This window comes from Panthera onca, chromosome E3 (genome assembly GCF_046562875.1).
Source record: "Panthera onca isolate mPanOnc1 chromosome E3, mPanOnc1 haplotype 2, whole genome shotgun sequence".
NCBI lineage: Eukaryota > Metazoa > Chordata > Mammalia > Carnivora > Felidae > Panthera > Panthera onca.
The window spans coordinates 9,064,859-9,081,622 of record NC_138354.1 but is presented as its reverse complement, the minus strand read 5'-3'; the positions used below and the strand labels follow the sequence as shown (position 1 = coordinate 9,081,622).

At 58.8% G+C, this 16,764-nt stretch overlaps 1 protein-coding gene across 1 annotated transcript; it reads left to right on the top strand.

Annotated features, from left to right (window-relative positions):
- The first annotated feature begins 1,394 nt into the window (after positions 1-1,394).
- LOC132689474 (uroplakin-3b-like protein 1) lies at positions 1,395-6,308 on the top strand. The gene is made up of 6 exons (XM_060649240.3): positions 1,395-2,048; positions 3,621-3,773; positions 3,961-4,180; positions 4,693-4,769; positions 5,033-5,153; positions 6,017-6,308. The coding sequence occupies exons 1-6, from the start codon at positions 1,967-1,969 to the stop codon at positions 6,123-6,125; spliced, it is 762 nt and encodes a 253-aa protein (XP_060505223.2). The 5' UTR covers positions 1,395-1,966; the 3' UTR covers positions 6,126-6,308.
- The last annotated feature ends 10,456 nt before the right edge of the window (positions 6,309-16,764 follow it).

The following is a 16,764-nucleotide window of genomic DNA, read 5'->3' as shown; positions in this document are numbered from 1 at the left end:
CTTGCACACTCTCTCTCTCTTTCTCTCAAAAAAAAAAAAAAAAGGAATAGAGAACTTATTATATATAAGTATATATATTATATACACAATAAATATGTAAAGGTACAGAGGTACATAGAGAGTAACATAGCGTATATATACTCGTATATCTGGGAGGGAGAAGGTGAAGGGCAAATACAGCCAAATGCTCACAGTTGCGAATCCGGGTGGAGGCTCTATGAATGGGCATTCACTGTACTATATATTTTCAACTGTCCTAAAGGTGTGACCATTTCTATAATAAAGAGCTGGGGAGGGGCGCCCGGAGGGCTCAGCCAGTTGAGCGTCTGACTCTTAATTTCCGCTCAGGTCACGATCCCAGGGTCATGGGATAGATCCCCTCGTCGGATTCTGTGCTGGGCGTGGAGCCTGCTTAAGGTTCTCTCTCTCTCCCTCTGCCTATCTCCCTTCCGCTCGCTCTCTCTCTCTTAAAAAAAAAAAGCTGGGGAGTTAAAGAAAGCCCAGACCCTCTGGTTGGCCCCCACCCTTCTCCCCTCCACACCCCGCGGGTACGGGAGGGCCAGTGCCCGCCTCCACGGAGCTGTCAGCAGGAGCAGGGCACAGGGGTGTGCAGGGATGCTCTTGAGGTGACAGCGCATGACATTACAGTGATTGGAAAATGGAGACGCGTGCCAGGGGGCGAGGGTGCTAGGGGAGCATTTGGGGGGGCACCAAGCCCGACCAGAGCACATGTCTAGTCGTACTGGCCCCTGAGGTAGGTAGGACAGGAGGCTTCTGGGTACTGCAAGGTAGCAGGGTCCTCCCGGAGGAGGCTCCCCCCACGCACACCCCCAGACTCCCCCTGACCTCATTCTCATTTCCCTTCCCTGAGCTTTTTTTTTTTTTTTTTAATTTTATTTTTGGGTTTTTTTTCCCCCATTTATTTATTTATTTACTTACTTTTAAACTCACATCCAAGTTAGTTAGCGTACAGGGCACTAATGATTTCAGGAGTAGAATCCGGTGATTTCCCTGAGCTTTTGTTCTGGCTTCGGTCCCCAGTTCCCTTGGGGCCGAGTCAATCATGAAGGAAATACAGTGATTTCCAATCTTGAAAAATCTGAAACTCTCTGCCAACATGTCCCGGTAAAGAGTTGGTCACGAAAAGCCTACCAGGCAGTTACATAGTTGGCAGGAGTATTTACCCCTTTTGGAGGTCACTGTCATAAACAGTTGGAACAGTTTAAGTCCTTTTGGGGGGGGGAATAGTGTACGTGGGCCGGCAATCAAATAGCATGTAAATGCATCATAATAACTAGAGAATATTTATAATTTTTTTAAAGTTGTTTTTTTAAGTACTCCCCGAAGGAGTCTGAGTTTTAGGAGGGTGGCTCCGGCCAGATGCAGCTGGATAAGGAGAGGAGGCAGGGCGATGTCAGGGAGCTCCCCCCTCCAGGGCCCAGGCTGCAGGGGGACAGCAGGGAGTGCCCTAAACTTGCCTTTGGGTGTGACCGGCTAATCCAGGCTCTGCCCCACCCGGCCGGTGATCTTGGACAAGCCCCTTCGTCTCCATGCTCCTTCCGACTAGAAAATGAGGGTAACTCCCTTCAGCACAGGGTGACCGTGGGGGGCCCCAGGTGCCAGGTAGGCAGGACTGTCACCAGGGCCATGGGGACCCCGGAGCTACCACCGCCTTCCTTGGCCCCTCCCCGGCCAGGGCCTCCTGGAGTGGGGGGTGGGAGCATCCACGGGCTTGTCCAGGCAGCGGTGCCTGATTGTTCTCTTCAGACCCCTCCCTGGGATGCCAAATCCGTGGGGCCAGTGGATTCTGCCCCCAAACCTGTCCGACTAGTTGTTTGGGAAGAGGGGGCACCTGGGAGGAGCTTCAGGAGGTACCGGAGGCAAGCTCTCCAGTCCCCCGGCAGACAGCACAGCGGAAGCTCTGGGACGCTGCAGACAGACGGACGGTCAGACACTTGGCCTGGCCATGGGGCTCGGTGGGGGACAGTATCGGCTGCCGGTGCCACTGTGGCTGCTGTTGACCTGCCTCCAGCAGGGGACAGGCCTGGGTGAGTGAAGGGGGACGGGGCACCGTGCCTCCGGCTTCAGGAGGACAGACCCCACCTCCCCGGCTGCTTCCCAAGCCCCAAATCTGGGGACTGGGTCCTGGGTGGGTCAGGGGAGATGGCCCACCAAAGGGGTCACAGACAGACACCTGCCCCCACACCCAAGACAAGGGAGTGAGCAATGCTTCCTCCCTCTCTTTAGGGTTCTCATCCCCATGCCTCCTGAGCTCCCATCCTGTTCTCAGCAACCACCTCCCCTCCTTCTGTCCCTGAGGAGGGTTTAAACAAGTCTACAAGGGCAACTCCCGGAAGGAAGGAAGCTCTCCTGGGGGGCTGCAGGCACTGGTCACTGTGGGCTCTTACACTAGAGGGGCTTAGAGATGCAGCGCCCCATCTCGGCTGCTCCATTCCTCCCTCGTTAAGTGGACATTAAGTACCTGCTGTATGCAGTGTGCACGGGGCCTCGGAGACAGGAGCGGGGGCTCTGAGGAAGGAAGGGTCTAGTCCTGAACCTCGGGAGCCGAATGGGATGGACATGAATCCTGCTGAGGGGAACTGAACAAAAAGAGGGAGAGGGCTCCGGAGACTTGCGTGAAAGCCAGCTTCCCCTTTCTGCTGCCCTCCAGGACTGGGGACTGCAGAGAGAAGGGGCACTGTCCTCGGGAGCCTTCTGGGCAGCAAGGCTGGACGTGGCCACATTACTTGTCCTGGGTCCTGAGTCCGTCGTGCCCCCATCTCTGACATGGGGGCTCAGGGTTCTTGTCCTTTCCTGTCCCCACCCTTCCCCAGTGAGGCTGAAGCAGGAGGGTGGGGGTGGGGGTTAGGGCACAAGATCCAGAGGGCCAGGTGCCTGGGGTGGGCTGGCAGGTGGCACAGCCCTGGGCCAGGAAGAGAGGATGTCCCGTGCTCTCAGCCAGGACACCTCCAGGAGGGGCACGTCTGGGCCTGGGGTCTTGCTGGGGACCTTCCCGTGTCACCCCCTCCCAGCCCCCCAAACCGCTCATTCCTCTTCCCAAGCAAACCAACCTGGACCATCTGGGTGGAGCGGAGGGACTTGAGAGGCAGGTAAACTGAGGCCCAGAGAGTGCCGGAGCTCAAGGTCACTGTCAAGAGTCCCGTCTAAGGTTTGGGCTCAGGCTCAGGCTCCCTTAAATCTGAGTCTCGCCCCAAAAGGCCTAAGACGTCTTCAGAATTGTGTATGCAGCAGGGGAAGGGGTCTCCTGTGTCTCTATGCCTTCCCCAGGCCCTGCCCACCGCGGAGACCCCAGTGACTCAGGTGGGGCAGGGCCTCCCTCCTGACCTCCCACAGTTCCTACCCCTAGTAGGCGAGCAAGGCAGGAGGCAGGGCCGGACTCGGTCACCGGCCCATGCCCCACGGGCAGACCCTCCTGATTAATGCCTGACTGGAGCTTCCAGGAAGAGCCTCCACTCCTCCCTCAGATTGGGGCCCCCAGATCAAGTCTGTGCCTCCCCCTTCAGACTGGGGCTTTCAGGACCATGACTCCCACTTCAGACTGGGCTGTGGGGGCTTGGTTGTCCTGTTGAGCCCTTCTGTCTGTCCCCCGCCTGCCCCAGAGCGCATCAGCTACGTGCCCCAGCTCTCCAGCCCCACCCTGGCAGGGACACTCACCCAGTCTACCTTCACGCTGGAGCAGCCAAGGGGCCAGTTCAGTCGCCTCAACATCTCCGACTTGGACACCATCTGGCTGGTGGTGGCCCACGGCAACGGTGGGTGCTGCAGGGGCAGGCCTGGGTGTTCCCTCTGTGAAATGGGCAGGAGGCCTGGGTGGAGCAGCGGCTGTGGGGGGAGGGGAGGCTGGTCTGCAGGGGATGAGGGTGAGGGCTGCCTGGCCAGGTGGGATGGGGCGGGGCCCTGCCCTCGCGGCCCCACCATCTGACCTGCGGCTACCCTCAGCCACCCAGAACTTCGCTGCCCCACAGAGGGTGGAGGACATCCCAGTCCCGGCTGACTTCAGCCAGAGGGGCTACTATCTCACGCTGATGGCCAACCGGTTGCTCTACCCGGGCAACCAGCCTGGCAACCAGCTCCGGGTCCTACGCGTTGGCAATGATACCCGCTGCTCCCCTAAGACGAGAGGCTGTAACCACCCCCTGCCGGGCCCCGGCCCCTATCGGTGAGCTCCTGCCTGTGCCCAAACCTGAGCCTGGGGCAGCTCCGAGCTGAGTGCCTGGGTTTCTGCTGGGGGGTGGGGGTGGGCAGGGGGCAGGGACCAGGGACGCCTTGGTGAATTCTCCCTTCTTTCTTGGGCAGAGGGCCCCCCACTTGAGCCCCTCCCCCCATGGGCCATCTCGCCCCTGCGGGTGTTTTCCCATCCACAAACCGTCCCCAGCCCTGTCTCCCCTCACTCAGGGCTTGATTCACTGATGTGGGGTGCTGGGGAGCTAGTGCATCCCACACACATTTCCTAAGTGAGGATGTTGAGGCCCAGAGAGGGTGAGGGATGCGCCCAAGGCTACACAGCTGGAACTGAAACCCCTTCTGGTGGGTTCTAAGGCTGGCTTTCAGGCCCAGTCCCCACTTCCCCAACCTCCCAGTACCTGGGAGTCAAGAGGTCAGACAGGTGCCGGGGCCAGAGGGTTTCAGGTTCCGGGGACCCCCACCCCCAATCCTGGGTCTCCTTCTCAGAGTGAAATTCCTGGTGATGAGTGACAGGGGACCTGTGGCTGAGACAGAATGGTCCAGCGAGACCCGCCTGCAGCAAGGTACGGGGCCAAACGAGCAGGTCAAATGCTGGGGCTGGGGGCCTGGGGCCTGGGGGACTCCTGAGGTCGGGCTGGGCTGGGGAGAATGGACCAGCCCCCCATCAGAGCCACCATTACCATCCTGCTGTCTGCAGGTGCCCCTCCCCCAGCTGGGGCAGGGATGGTTGGTCTGGAGGCTGTTCCAAGTCCCCCTTCTGGGTCAGAACTCTCTTCCCTCCCCCCCAACCCCCCACCTGCCTGGGGGACCCCCTCACACCTCTCAGCCAAGGCACTACAGGCTGTCCCAGGACCCCAAAACGCGGGCACCGTGGTCATCATTGCCATTTTGTCGGTCTTGCTGGCTGTCCTTTTCACTGCCCTCCTTGCTCTGCTTATCTACACCTGGTAAGTGGCCAGGGTCTGGGCCCCCTGGGAAGGCTGGGGTCTCTGACCCAGACCACCTCTTATCCTCCTCGTCCTCTCTACCCAGAAGCCAGTAGGGCTTGTGTGTGTTCGTGTGCGTGTGCGTGCGCGTGCGTGTGCGTGTGTGTGTGTGTGTGTGTGTGTGCATGAACCCCTCCCTCCTTTGTCCCTTTCCGCCGACCAATTGCCGGTGCGGGACGGTGGTGGCCTGGGCGTGTCCTCGCTCTCTGAGCGGCACCCCTCGCCCCCTGGCGGCAACAGCTGGAATTGCGAGTAGGGGGCTCACCGCAGACACTCCAGATGGGAGACACCGAGGCGGAGAACTGCTTTCAGTTGAAGCGCTGAGCTTTGCCTCAAAACTTCATTCAGAACTCGCATGCTGGGGCCTGGTGGACAGGGGTGCCCACGGGGCTTCCTAGAAAAAAGGGGAAACCTGGTCTCTGGGTGGGATTTGGGGAAGGGGGGAGCAGTTCTAGGAGGGAGGGGGGAGGGTCTGGGGCAGGAGGGTTTCTGGCAGCCAAGCAAGGGGTGGGGGGCGGGGGTCATGACTCCCAGCTGAGGAAAAGGGCTGTGTCCTGAAGGCCAGAGGGAGCCAGTGGCGGCTCTCGATGAGGGGAGACAGGGCAGACCCTGGGGTGAGGGGAGTAGAGGAGAGTGTGGGGGCTGGGAGGGCACAGCTGGATTTGTGAAGTTTAGAGGAATAACCCGGTTCCCTTAGGTTAATCCAGCCCGGCCAGTGGAGCCTCAGTTTCCCCAATGCTCCTATGCCTCGAGCTCCAAGCCATGGGCAGTAGCTGTGGTACTTGGATCAGGCCCTATGCTCATCTTCTCTCCCCTCCCCGAAGTCACGACACCTGCAGGAGCGCTCCCATTTCGGGCCCAGAGCAGTCGACTTGCGTGAGAAGATACAACACCCACCACGTGACTGGCCCCCCAGCCGTGGGGGCCTCCTGAGGGGTCCGCACCTGCCCCTCGGCCTCCTCCCTGGTCCAGGCTGCAGATCCCGGGCTGGGAGCATGCCCGGAAGCTTCTGGAGCCCCAGGAGAGAGTGTTTCCAAGTGAGGGTGAGGGGAGAGTGTCCTTAGCCCAAAATTAGACCTGTCCCTGTCAGAAATAAATGTCCCCAGCAGCCCTGCACATCTGTGTTGTTGTTCACCTGGGGAGTCTCCCTGGACCCCTGTCCCCAGCTCTCCTGAGCAGGGTGGGAGTGGGGGCTCTTAGGAAGATGTCGCACCGGAGGTGAGGCCCAGGGTCCCAGGCCAGCTGAGCCATCTGGGTCCCGGTAAGCCTCTCGTCTGGCCTCTATGTCCCTTTCTGGAAAACGAGGGTGATTACACTGGCCTCACTGGGCCCAGGTTCCTCTCCACCAATGAGATGGATGTGTTCACCCTGCCCTGCATGTCTGGCCCTGGCTGTCCCAGCCCCCAGTGTCCTCCCGGTGGCCCTCTCTCCAGCTGACCTGGCCTCCCGGCTGGAGGGCTCAGGGCCTCTAAGCCTCACACCCAGCCCTGGGTGCTCACTCTGGGCATGGGGGGAAGCAAGTGCATGTGGCCCTGGGGCTCCTAGGGAAGCCTGGGCTCAGCCCAGAGCTGACTCTGGCCCCAAACCGAGGCCAGGGCGCCCAGCATTTGTCGTCATCAGCCCCACTCCGGGCCGGGCGGGAGATGACCCGAGCAGGGTTCTGCCCTCAAGTTGCCCCGTGCTGGGGGAGGGGGGCGGGAAGGGAGGTGGGGGGAGTAGAGGGACACCAGCACTTCGAGGACTAGAGGGGATGCAGGTGCCAGATCCAGATGAGGCTTCAGAAGAGGCTTGCTGGGCAGGGGTGTCCTTGGCAAAGGAGCAGTGCTGTGCCAGGTGACACGGGAAGGGGGCACAGGTCGAGGCAGCAGCCTATGCAAAGGCCTGGAAGCAACTAGGGGCTGGTGGGCCGGCAGATTTGGGTGGCTTGAGGATGGGGTGAGGGATGGCAGGGAGGCGAGGGGCGGCCCTTGCCACATCCCCTTGGGGCAGGGGGCAGGGAAGGAGGGCGCTGGCTGGGTTCCCAGGTGCCTGTCTCTGGGAGGGGCAAATGGCCCTGATTTAATAGCCAGTGCAGACACATCCCGTTCCAGGCTGGGAGGGGTGAGGGTGGGGAGGGGGGTAAACAGGCTTCCGCCCCCTGCCTAGGTCAGCCTTGACCTCTCCAGAGCCTTTTCAGAGCAGCCATGAGCCCCAACCCTGGGCCTGGGTGACCCTGGACACGTCCCTTACCCTCTCTGGTCCTCAGTTTCCCTTTTTGTAGAAAGGGAGGGTTGAACTGGGTGACTAAGGCCCTTACTGCACAAACCGACGCCCTGTACGGTGAGGCCTGGCAGGAAACAGATGGCATGCTGTCTGGCAGGGCAATTGAGAGCGTTTACAAAGGTGTGGTCAGCGTGCTAAGGGAGCCAACAGGAGAGGGCCCGGACCCAGTGTTTATGACGGGGACATAATCACTCCTGTACCTCAAAGGCTGACAAGAGGGGAGTGGTATCTCCAGGGCCAGTGAGCGGGAGTCGTGGGTGAGGGTCTGCCCAGCAGGGGCTAGAGATAGAAGGACGCAACCACTAGAGGGAGCCGACGAGTAAATACCCCCCTTTCTCCTGCCTTCTGACCTCGCGCTGGTGTCTCGTGACCACACCTAACCAGAAACAACAGGGCAGGGGGCTCTGGGTGATGTGGTCCATGTGCCACCCTCTTGGGACCAGAGCGGGACAGAGAAGGACCAAAAATGGGTAACAGAGGACTCCTGTGATCTGTTTTACTCACAGCACTTCTGACACCAACAAATTCTCTGTTGTCTACTATGATTTATTTTTCTTAAATGTTTATTTATTTTTGAGGGGGGGGGAGGGGCAGAGAGAGAAGGAGACAGAGGCTCCGAAGCAGGCTCTATGCCGACAGCAGGGCTCGAAGGCGCGAACTGTGACGTCATGACCTGAACCGAAGTCAGATGCTCAACCGACGGAGTCACCCAGGCGCCCGGGTGTACTATGATTTAATTGCATTCTGACACTAACTCCCTGGAGTTAGTATAGACGGGTAAAGGGCTCAGCCCCATAAGACTGCCCCCTCCGGCTTCAGACACTGCTGACAAGTACTGAGTTCAGGGATACCCACATTTCTGTCCAACTGGGCTACAACTCAGGGACTCCTGTGACCCCATCCGCGGATTGGCTGATTTGCTAGACCGGCTCACGGAACTCAGGAAAACCGTTTACTTGCTATTCCGGGATTGTCATAAAGGCTACAACTGAACAGCAAAATAGAAGAGCCGCAAAATAGAAGGTGTGGGGGGAGGGGCGCGAGGTTCGCATGCCCTCTCTGGGTGCCCCACGCTCCCAGCATGTTTACCAACCCGGAAGCTCTCCGAACGGGGGCGCCTGGGTGGCTCAGTCCGTTAAGCGCCCAACTCCGGCTCAGGTCATGATCTTGTGGTTCATGAGTTCGAGCCCCGCGTCGGGCTCTGTGCTGACAGCTCAGAGGCTGGATCCTGCTTTGGATTCTGGCTCTCCCTCTCTCTCTGCCCCTCCCCTGCGCATGCTCTGTCTCTCCCTTTCTCTCAAACATAAATAAATGTTAAAAAAAAAAAAAAAAAGAAGAAGAAGAAGCTCTCTGAACCCCATCGACTAGGGTCTTTCTCGAGGCTCCATCACGGAGGCATGGTTGAATCAACCACTGCAGCCCCTCGATCCTCGCCCGCCGTTGTCGTGGGGTGGGGGTGGGGCTGGAAGTTCCAACCATCTAAGCGCATGGCTGGTGCCTCTGGTGACCAGCCCCATCCCGAAGCCACCCAGGGCCCCCCCAAGAGTCACCTCATTAGCATGGACTCAGGTGTGGTTGAAAGAAGCTTGTCTGAAAACAAAGGACCTTCTTGTCTCCCCTAACATTCAAAAGCATCTAAGACTCTTAGGAGCTCAGTGCTGGGAATCAGGAACAAAGATAATTAAATAAATACACACATTAGTTTGAGAGAGAGCAAGTGTGAGAATGGGAGGGGCGGAGGGAGAAAAAGAGAATTCTAAGCAGACTCCATGCTCAGCGCAGAGCTCGATGCGCAACTCGATTCCGTGAACCCCGGATCGTGACCTGAGCCGAAATCGAGAGTCGGGTGCTCCACTGACTGAACCGCCCAGGCGCCCCAATATCATGATGATATCAGAGAGGGTCACAGGCCGCCTTTGTGCCAAGCTTGTGGAATCAGACCCTTCCCCACCTTTGTGGTCTCCAGACCGGACAGAAGGGCAAACAGGTGACCTGAAAGTCCTGTCCCAGACAGAGGGCTGCCTGAGGCCAGAGTGGGGGTGGGGGCGTGCAGAGGGGACGCTGCAGGAGCGCATCCCGGAGTCTTAGAGGACAGGGACCTCTGACGGGACATCCCAGAGGCCCCCAGGGCCACCATACAACCTCCATAGCCAAACCTAGATCTGCCCCCAGACCCCCACCTCCTCCTGGTGCCCTGGTCCTCCAGGCCTCAGGCCAAATGTTGAAGCCCCTGATGAACCTCTCCTCTTAACTACAGGCCCCCACTGAGTACACGCACCGTTTTCGGTGACAGGCACAGCCAGGCCCCGAAGCCGAAGCCATCTCCTCGGGTCCTGCCTGGTGCCGAGCTCAGAGCCCAAACTCAGGGATGCAGAGAGCCCAGCACGTGTAGGCGGGATTCTCTCCCACCCGAGCTCCCGTGGAGCCTCAAACAGGCCTGGGTTTGCTTCCCTGAGCTCTTCCGGGGCCTGGGAGCTCGGGGCTGGCTGGAGGGGGAGGCCTGAGCCAGGGTGGCCCCGTAAAGCTGCTGATCACGATCCGCGTGCAGCAGACAAGGAACCTCAGCTCCGGAGCTGTGTCGTGGGACCCGCTGTCGGGGAGAGTCACACGGCGGTCAGGACCCTGGGAAGGTCCGTGCCCTGGCCCCAGCCCCAGCCCCGGCCCCCTGCCTGACCCTCCTGGCTGTTTTCGTCCATGAGAAGGACAGAAGAGATGGGCCGCAAGCTCCCATCATCCCCTTCCCTGATCACCCACTCACTCCTATGCCCAGCAGACCCTCACTGACTTCAGGCTCGCCGGGCACGAGACATGGAGACCTGGCCTCGTGGGGGCTAGGAATGCACAGAGGTAACAAGGGGTCTTTATGTGACGGAGCAGGAGCTGGTGGGGTGACACTGACCGCTGACCCACTCAGCATGCCTGCTGTCAGGGGCATAAACCTGGGGAACACGGGCTTGGGGACAATCGTCTTGAGCCATGAAATGATGTCCAGTGGGTCCCCATGTCACCTGCTATCAGGCTGAAAAATGGACAAATGGATCTGGGCAGGAGCCTTTTTCTGCCTTGCTAGCTGTTTTACTTTTTCTTTTCTTTTTTTTTTTTTTCTTTTAAGTTTATTTTTGAGAGAGAGAGCGAGCTCGAGCGGGGGAGGTGCAGAGAGAAGGGAACAGAGGATCTGAAGCAGGCTCTGCACTGACGGCATAGAGCCCGACGCCGGGCCCGAACTCACAAACTGTGAGATCACGACCTGAGCTGAAGTCAGACGCTCAACCGACTGAGCCCCCCAGGACAAGCCATGGGAACTTGGCTCGCTTCCTGGAGGAAGCTGTCTGAGACACCCAGCTGTCCCCTGCAGCAGGAACCCAGGTGGCCCTCGTGGACTGTCACGGGAATGTAGACAGCTCCACCCCCTCCTCCCTGCCCGTGGGTATTTGCACCCCATCTTTGGCACAGGACCCAGCTCCGCTGGGAACACTGGCTCGCACAGAGGGGTCTGAAGGCCTGGGTGGTGGCAGAAGCCAGGCAGGCAGGAAGGGCTGCGAGGCCCCGGAGAGGAGGGAATCAGCTAGTCCTGGAGTCCGGGAGGGGGCTGCTTCTGCATCTGACCCTATCCTCTTAAACTCCCTGGGGGATGTTTCCACCCTGAGCCGCCAAAATGCACCCCAACTTGAGAGAGGGGTCTCTCTAGGGTCCCAGTCACCCAGTTGGGAGGCCTCTCCCAGGGAGGACAGTCCAGCCAGGGGGGTGGTCTCCTCCACCCTCCCAGGATCCGTTGGTGAATCCCAGGCCAAGGAGCAGGTGCTCCTGGGATCCCCCTGGGGATGTGCTGTTTCAGGGGCCAGAATCTCTGCTTGCTGGGTGGGTCTGAGCCGCCCAGAGTCAGGTCTAAGGTTCCTATCAAGATGGCCCAAGGGCTCACACGTGATGGTCCCCTTGCCCTGCTGATGCTGTTCCCGCCTCCTGCCACCTTCATGGAGACCCCAAACCCTCCTGGCCCTTCAAGCCCAGCTTGTACGTCTCCCTTCTCCTTGTGGCCACCTGTGACCCCTTCACTGCAAGTTATTTGTCCCCCCTGAATCTCAAGGACTCCAAGAATATTCCCTGGTTGTCCATCCATCCCTAGTGGGGTGAAGGGTCCAAGAAAGGCAGACGCGGAGCAGGGGAAACAGACAGGAGACGCAAACCACCCTTGTCAGCCACCCCTGGTCACTCCAGCCCAGCCCAGCGAATGCCACCCACAGAGGGCTCCGTGAGTCACAGGAGGGACTGACCCATGGCACAGCACTTACTGGGTCCCAGGAATGGGCCGAACAATTCCCAGACGTGAACCCCTAAATCCTCAGGCAAGCCCACGATAAACTCATTTTACAGATGAAGAAATGGAGGCATGGTGAGAGCCACCAGGGCAGGAAACACAGGGGAAGGGAACCCAGCTTGGGGTGGGGCAGGGAGGGTCTTAGAGCTTGGCTGGCGGGGATGGGGCTGCAGGGCTCCTGGAGGGGACTCAGGGTGCCCAAGGCTCCCACCCCTGCCTCTGATCTAGACAGCAGCTTGGGTGGTCCCCTTACCGCCCCCAACTCCCTCCCCCAGCTTCCTCAGCGGGAGGATGGGGCAGGGCTTTCCACTCCTTTCGGAAAGGTTCAAGAGGTTAATGAGAGCCAAGCACGGAACTGCAATCAGGAGATGAACTTCGCGGAAGACAGGAACCTGGATCTGGGCTGAAGGCCAAGGGTGGGGTGGCCAACGGCATCTCTGGTCATGGAGCCTGACTACCCGCTGTCCCAGGGCCACAGCTGAGCCCCTCTGACCAGCCAAGGGCCCCCACGGAATCCCCAAGAATGTCAGAGACCCCTTCTCTTCCACTGCGCACCTGCTCCAATCAGGGTTATTTGGGAGGTGGGCCCTCAGGGCTGACAGACTCTGCTTGTCCCCAACTCACCTGCCTTGAGTCTAAGGCCCGGTTGACAGGGGTAAAGGGGAGAACAGGTTCGGAATCCCACCAGGACCCTGGAGGGATCCCAGGCCTGTGTTAAGGTCCCAAGGCATTAAGAGCGGCACACAGATTGGACCTTGAGTCTCCATCTTCAGGCTTGGTCCCCAAGGTGGGGACATTTATCTCTCAACATTTCTCCATGTCCCCAGCTGCCTGTTGTCCTTCCCAGGCTGCAAGCTGGGCACCGGGGGCAGAAACAGCTTAGCCACAGTCCCTGTCCTAGGGGGCAGAGGGTAGCCAAGACAGAGGGGTGTCCTCTTGGGGGTAAGGAAGCGCTCTGTCCTTGCTGACAGGTCAGGCAGGCCCTTTGGCTGGGGTGGGGGGGGGGGTTGGGTTCATGAGGTGGCCGGAATGATGCCAGAGGTGTCCTTCTCTGCCAGACAAGGCTGAAGAATCTGGGCCCCCGGAGGGAGGTGGAGGAGACATCTGGTAGGTCCACTGGGCAGAGGTGGGGACAGGCGTGAAATGCCCTGGGAAGGACCTTAAGAGTTGACCCGTTTAGGATTCTACCCTAGGACCTCGTAATTCCGCTTGGAGGTATTTCCCCAAGGGAAGCGAGCGCTCGTGTCCAGCAGAAGACACACGAGCTATGTTCACTGCCGTCTTACTCGTGACAGCCCCCAAACTGAACACAGCGCGGGTGTCTCTCCACGGGCCAAGGGAGAAGAAATTGGAGGAAATTGTGGGAAGCCAGGAACACAGTACATTCTGTATGGTTCCATCCATCTGAAGGTCAAAAGCAAGCAAGACTGTCAGGATAGCTGTTGTCTCTGGGGGAGGCAGTGACTGGACGGGGGCACGAGGAAGCCAGCTCGGGGCTGGGAATGTTCTAGATCTCCGTCTGGGGGATGGTTACCCAGACGGGTTGCATGTGTGAAAAATTAAGCTGTTCGCTTAAGATCTGTGTGGGTTTGGTGGCACCTGGCAGCTCAGTGAAGCGTTAGATTTCTTGCGTTTGGCTCAGGGCATGATCTCGCGGTTTGTGAGTTCGAGCCCTGCGTCTGGCTTTGTGCTGACAGCTCGGAGCCCGCTTGGGATTCTGTCTCTCCCTCTGCCCCTCCCCAACTCGCTCGCACATGCTGTCTCTCTCTCTCTCTCTCTCTCTCTCTCTCAAAAGTAAATAAACATTAAAAAAGAAGAGATTTGTGTGTTTTACTGTAGGAGAGAGGGTCCGTGTTTATTCATGAAGCTCTACGGACAGCACCGCGGCCACGAGTCCCTGACCCACAGAGGAGCTGGTCCCCGCCCCCTCACCATCAGCCAGGCTGCCCCTCCCCCCAGGCGCAGGCCAGAGAGACGTGGGCCAGGAACAGAGCGCGTGGGGTCCGGCAGGGGAAGAGGGGACAGTCACACAGAAGGTGTAGGAGGACGGTGGAGATCCTGCAGGGGGCGGCTGTGGCAGGAGACCCCAGTGAGGCTGGGGCCCGAGTGCCCGCTACGCCCCAGGAGCAACCGGAGTGGAGGAGGGGGCGTTGGGGAGCACTGCTCGTGGTTGGGAGTGAGGGGTGCGCTGGAGCCTCTGGGCAGGAGTCAGGCTGAGAACCGGGAGCCGCCTCCACCTCCTGTGTCCCCCCCCACCCCAACCCTGCACCTCCCTTCTTTACCCCAAGACCCCTGGTTCCTGTCAGCCCAACCAGGGTCCCGTGCGGAGCGGAGCGGGGAGGCGATGGCGCCAGAAGCCACAGCAGGTTTATGACCTGGCTGCGGCTGCCCTGCTCTCAAGCCAAGTTCCTGTCTCACACATACATCCTTCTCCCCTTGGAGCCGGAAGAGGCCCGGTCGGGGCCCAAGAGGCCAGGGTCTCCCCGCGATCATGCCGTCCCCACGATCTGGGGCCATTTCTGCTCAGGGGACACCCTGAGAGCTGGGCCTGGCCCCTTCATCCCTACTTCCTGGCCCCATCTCTACTCCTTCAAATCCAGCCCGGTGCCATCCCTTCCAGGAAGCCCACTCGGAACACGGCCACCCTGTGTAGGAAGGGGGTGCTTTGGTTTTCTTAGAGGCCCTGGCGGAGATCTGGACCCAACACCCAGGACTCCTGGTTTCTCACTTGCCTTGCCACGCCTCAGTTTCCCACTTTGGGGGTGGTGGGAAAGTAGTTTTTACCCACAGGGGCCGAGGCTGAGGGGGTTCACAGAAAGGGGCCTAGAGCTCCCTGCTGGCAGCCACCCTCTGCCACTGGTGGGATCTCCATGCCCACAGGGTGCCTGAGGGACACCTGTCACCAGCCCTGTGCCTGCCTCGGCCCACCTCGGCTTCTTGCCCGAGACCACTCTCAGCCACTTTGGAAAGCCCAGAGGGACCCGCAGCCTGTTCCCACCCCAGCCCCCAACAAGGGGTCCCTGGGGAGAATCGAGGGGCCATATCGTCCTTCCCCCTGTCCCCACCTCAGTCCGGGGGCTAGGACGGTCCCCTCTCTTTCTGTATTTTCTCTTTCTGACTTCCTGTCTCTCTCGCTCTGTTGCTGAATGTTTTTCTCCACCTATTTCTCTCTCTGTCTTTCACTCCGGGCCGGGTCTTCTCTCTGTCCTGCCAAGGACAAGGACAGGGCCCTGCTAGGAGAGGACAGCTTTGTCAAAGCGAAGAAGTTGCGGCTCCTTGTTTATAAAGCAGACGTGATGCCAGCACTTAGTCCCGAGTTATGCTGTGGATCCAGAGCCGATGAGGCCTGTCCGCAGGGGCTCTGTCTGTGGTTTCCTCATCCCCTCGCACTGAAAAAAGAATGTTCCTGACGTGCTCCGCACTGGAAGGTGCCTCCTGAGGTCTGGTGACATCAGCATGCCGTCTTCACAGCCACTCACTCTACGGGGTGCAGCCACCACTGTCCCACTTTACAGATTAGGCAAGTGAGGCCCAGAGAGGCAGAGTTACTCGCCTAAAATCACACAGCAAGTCCTATTGGAGTAGTGGATTCAGGATTTGAACTCAGTGCTGCAGCTCCAGTGTCCACACTCTTCACCACGGGCCTCAGTTTTAAAAACCGTATTTAAAAAAAAAATTTTTTTTAATATTTATTTATTTTTGAGAGACAGAGCATGGGTGAGGGAGGGGGCAGAGAGAGAAGGAGACACAGAATCCGAAGCAGGCTCCGGACTGTGAGCTGTCAGCACAGAGCCGACGCGGGGCTCGAACACATGAACCGTGAGATCCTGACCTGAGCTGAAGTCAGCTGCTTAACCGACTGAGCCGCCCAGACGCCCCTTAAAAATTGTATTTAACGCTCTCTGTCTGCATGGGGTGGGTGGGGTGTCAAGGCCAGCCGAAAGAGGAGAAGCTGGGAACAGAGGCCCATCTGGCCTGTGAATCCCCTTCTACCTGCCCCCCCCAGACTTCTCATGGCTGCTGAGTCCACACTGCCTGGCACACGGCTTCACTCGGCCCAGAGCCTGCCAGGGCTCCCTGCGGCCCCGGGCTCAGTCCAGAGTCCCGCTCCTGGAATTTGCGGGTGCCCAGCTGGGCCTCTCTGACCTTTGTGTGGGGGCGGCCCTCCCCACCTTCAGCACATCTGCCCAGCTGCTGGGATCCCCATTCCCTCTCCTTCCTCTGACCCACCGTCTCAGCACCCCCTTTGAGCTGCAATGCCCGAGTGCCATTGCCCCCGTCCTGTCTCCTCCCCGTAGAAGGGACGGTACCAGCAGCCACTGTGTGGGGGGTGGGGGTGGGGGGTGGCAGGGTGGCATGACAAGGCCTTTCCTCTGGGCAGTGACAGTTTTCCCCAGGAAGCGCTGTGGGCGTGGGCCTCCAGCTCAGGAAAATCCACAAGGTCTGGTTGGGGCAAATGCAACGGCTCCAAAATATTGAAACCACAAAACCGAAAACAATAGTAAATGTTTACTTAAGTTTCTTCTAGAAGTAACACTCTGTCAGCCTCACCCACTGTTACACTTAGTATTTTAAAACATGTCACTGTGCGTGAAAACAATTTGTAGGTCACATTTTCTCACTTTGGAAAAATCCCCAAGATTCCCAAGAATGCATGGCGTTTGTAGAAAAATCAAGGCCAGCAGCAAATCACAAGAGCTGCTTGTACCCAGACAGCTTCAAAAGCTAAGTTAGAACATTATTTTCAAATATGTTTATGGCCAAAATATACATATGAAGTTGGGGTATATTTGCAATTTTTATTTTTTATTTTAAAAAATGTTTTTTTCATTTATTTTGAGAGAGAGAGATAGAGAGCAAGGGAGGGGCAGGCAGAGAGAGGGAGGGGGGGAGAGAGAGAGAATCCCAAGCAGGCTCCACCCTGTCAGCGCAAAGCCGCTGACTCGGGGCTTGAAACTGCGAACTGCGAGATCGTGACCTGAGCTGAAATCGAGA

What these genes read in the sequence shown, in the direction of transcription:
- LOC132689474 (XM_060649240.3), top strand. Translation starts at nt 1,967, where the DNA reads ATGGGGCTCGGTGGGGGACAGTATCGGCTGCCGGTGCCACTGTGGCTG. An exon ending in GGTGGTGGCCCACGGCAACG is followed by an intron (nt 3,774 to 3,960) that starts GTGGGTGCTGCA and finishes GGCTACCCTCAG; the next exon opens with CCACCCAGAACTTCGCTGCC. An exon ending in GCTCTGCTTATCTACACCTG is followed by an intron (nt 5,154 to 6,016) that starts GTAAGTGGCCAG and finishes CCCTCCCCGAAG; the next exon opens with TCACGACACCTGCAGGAGCG.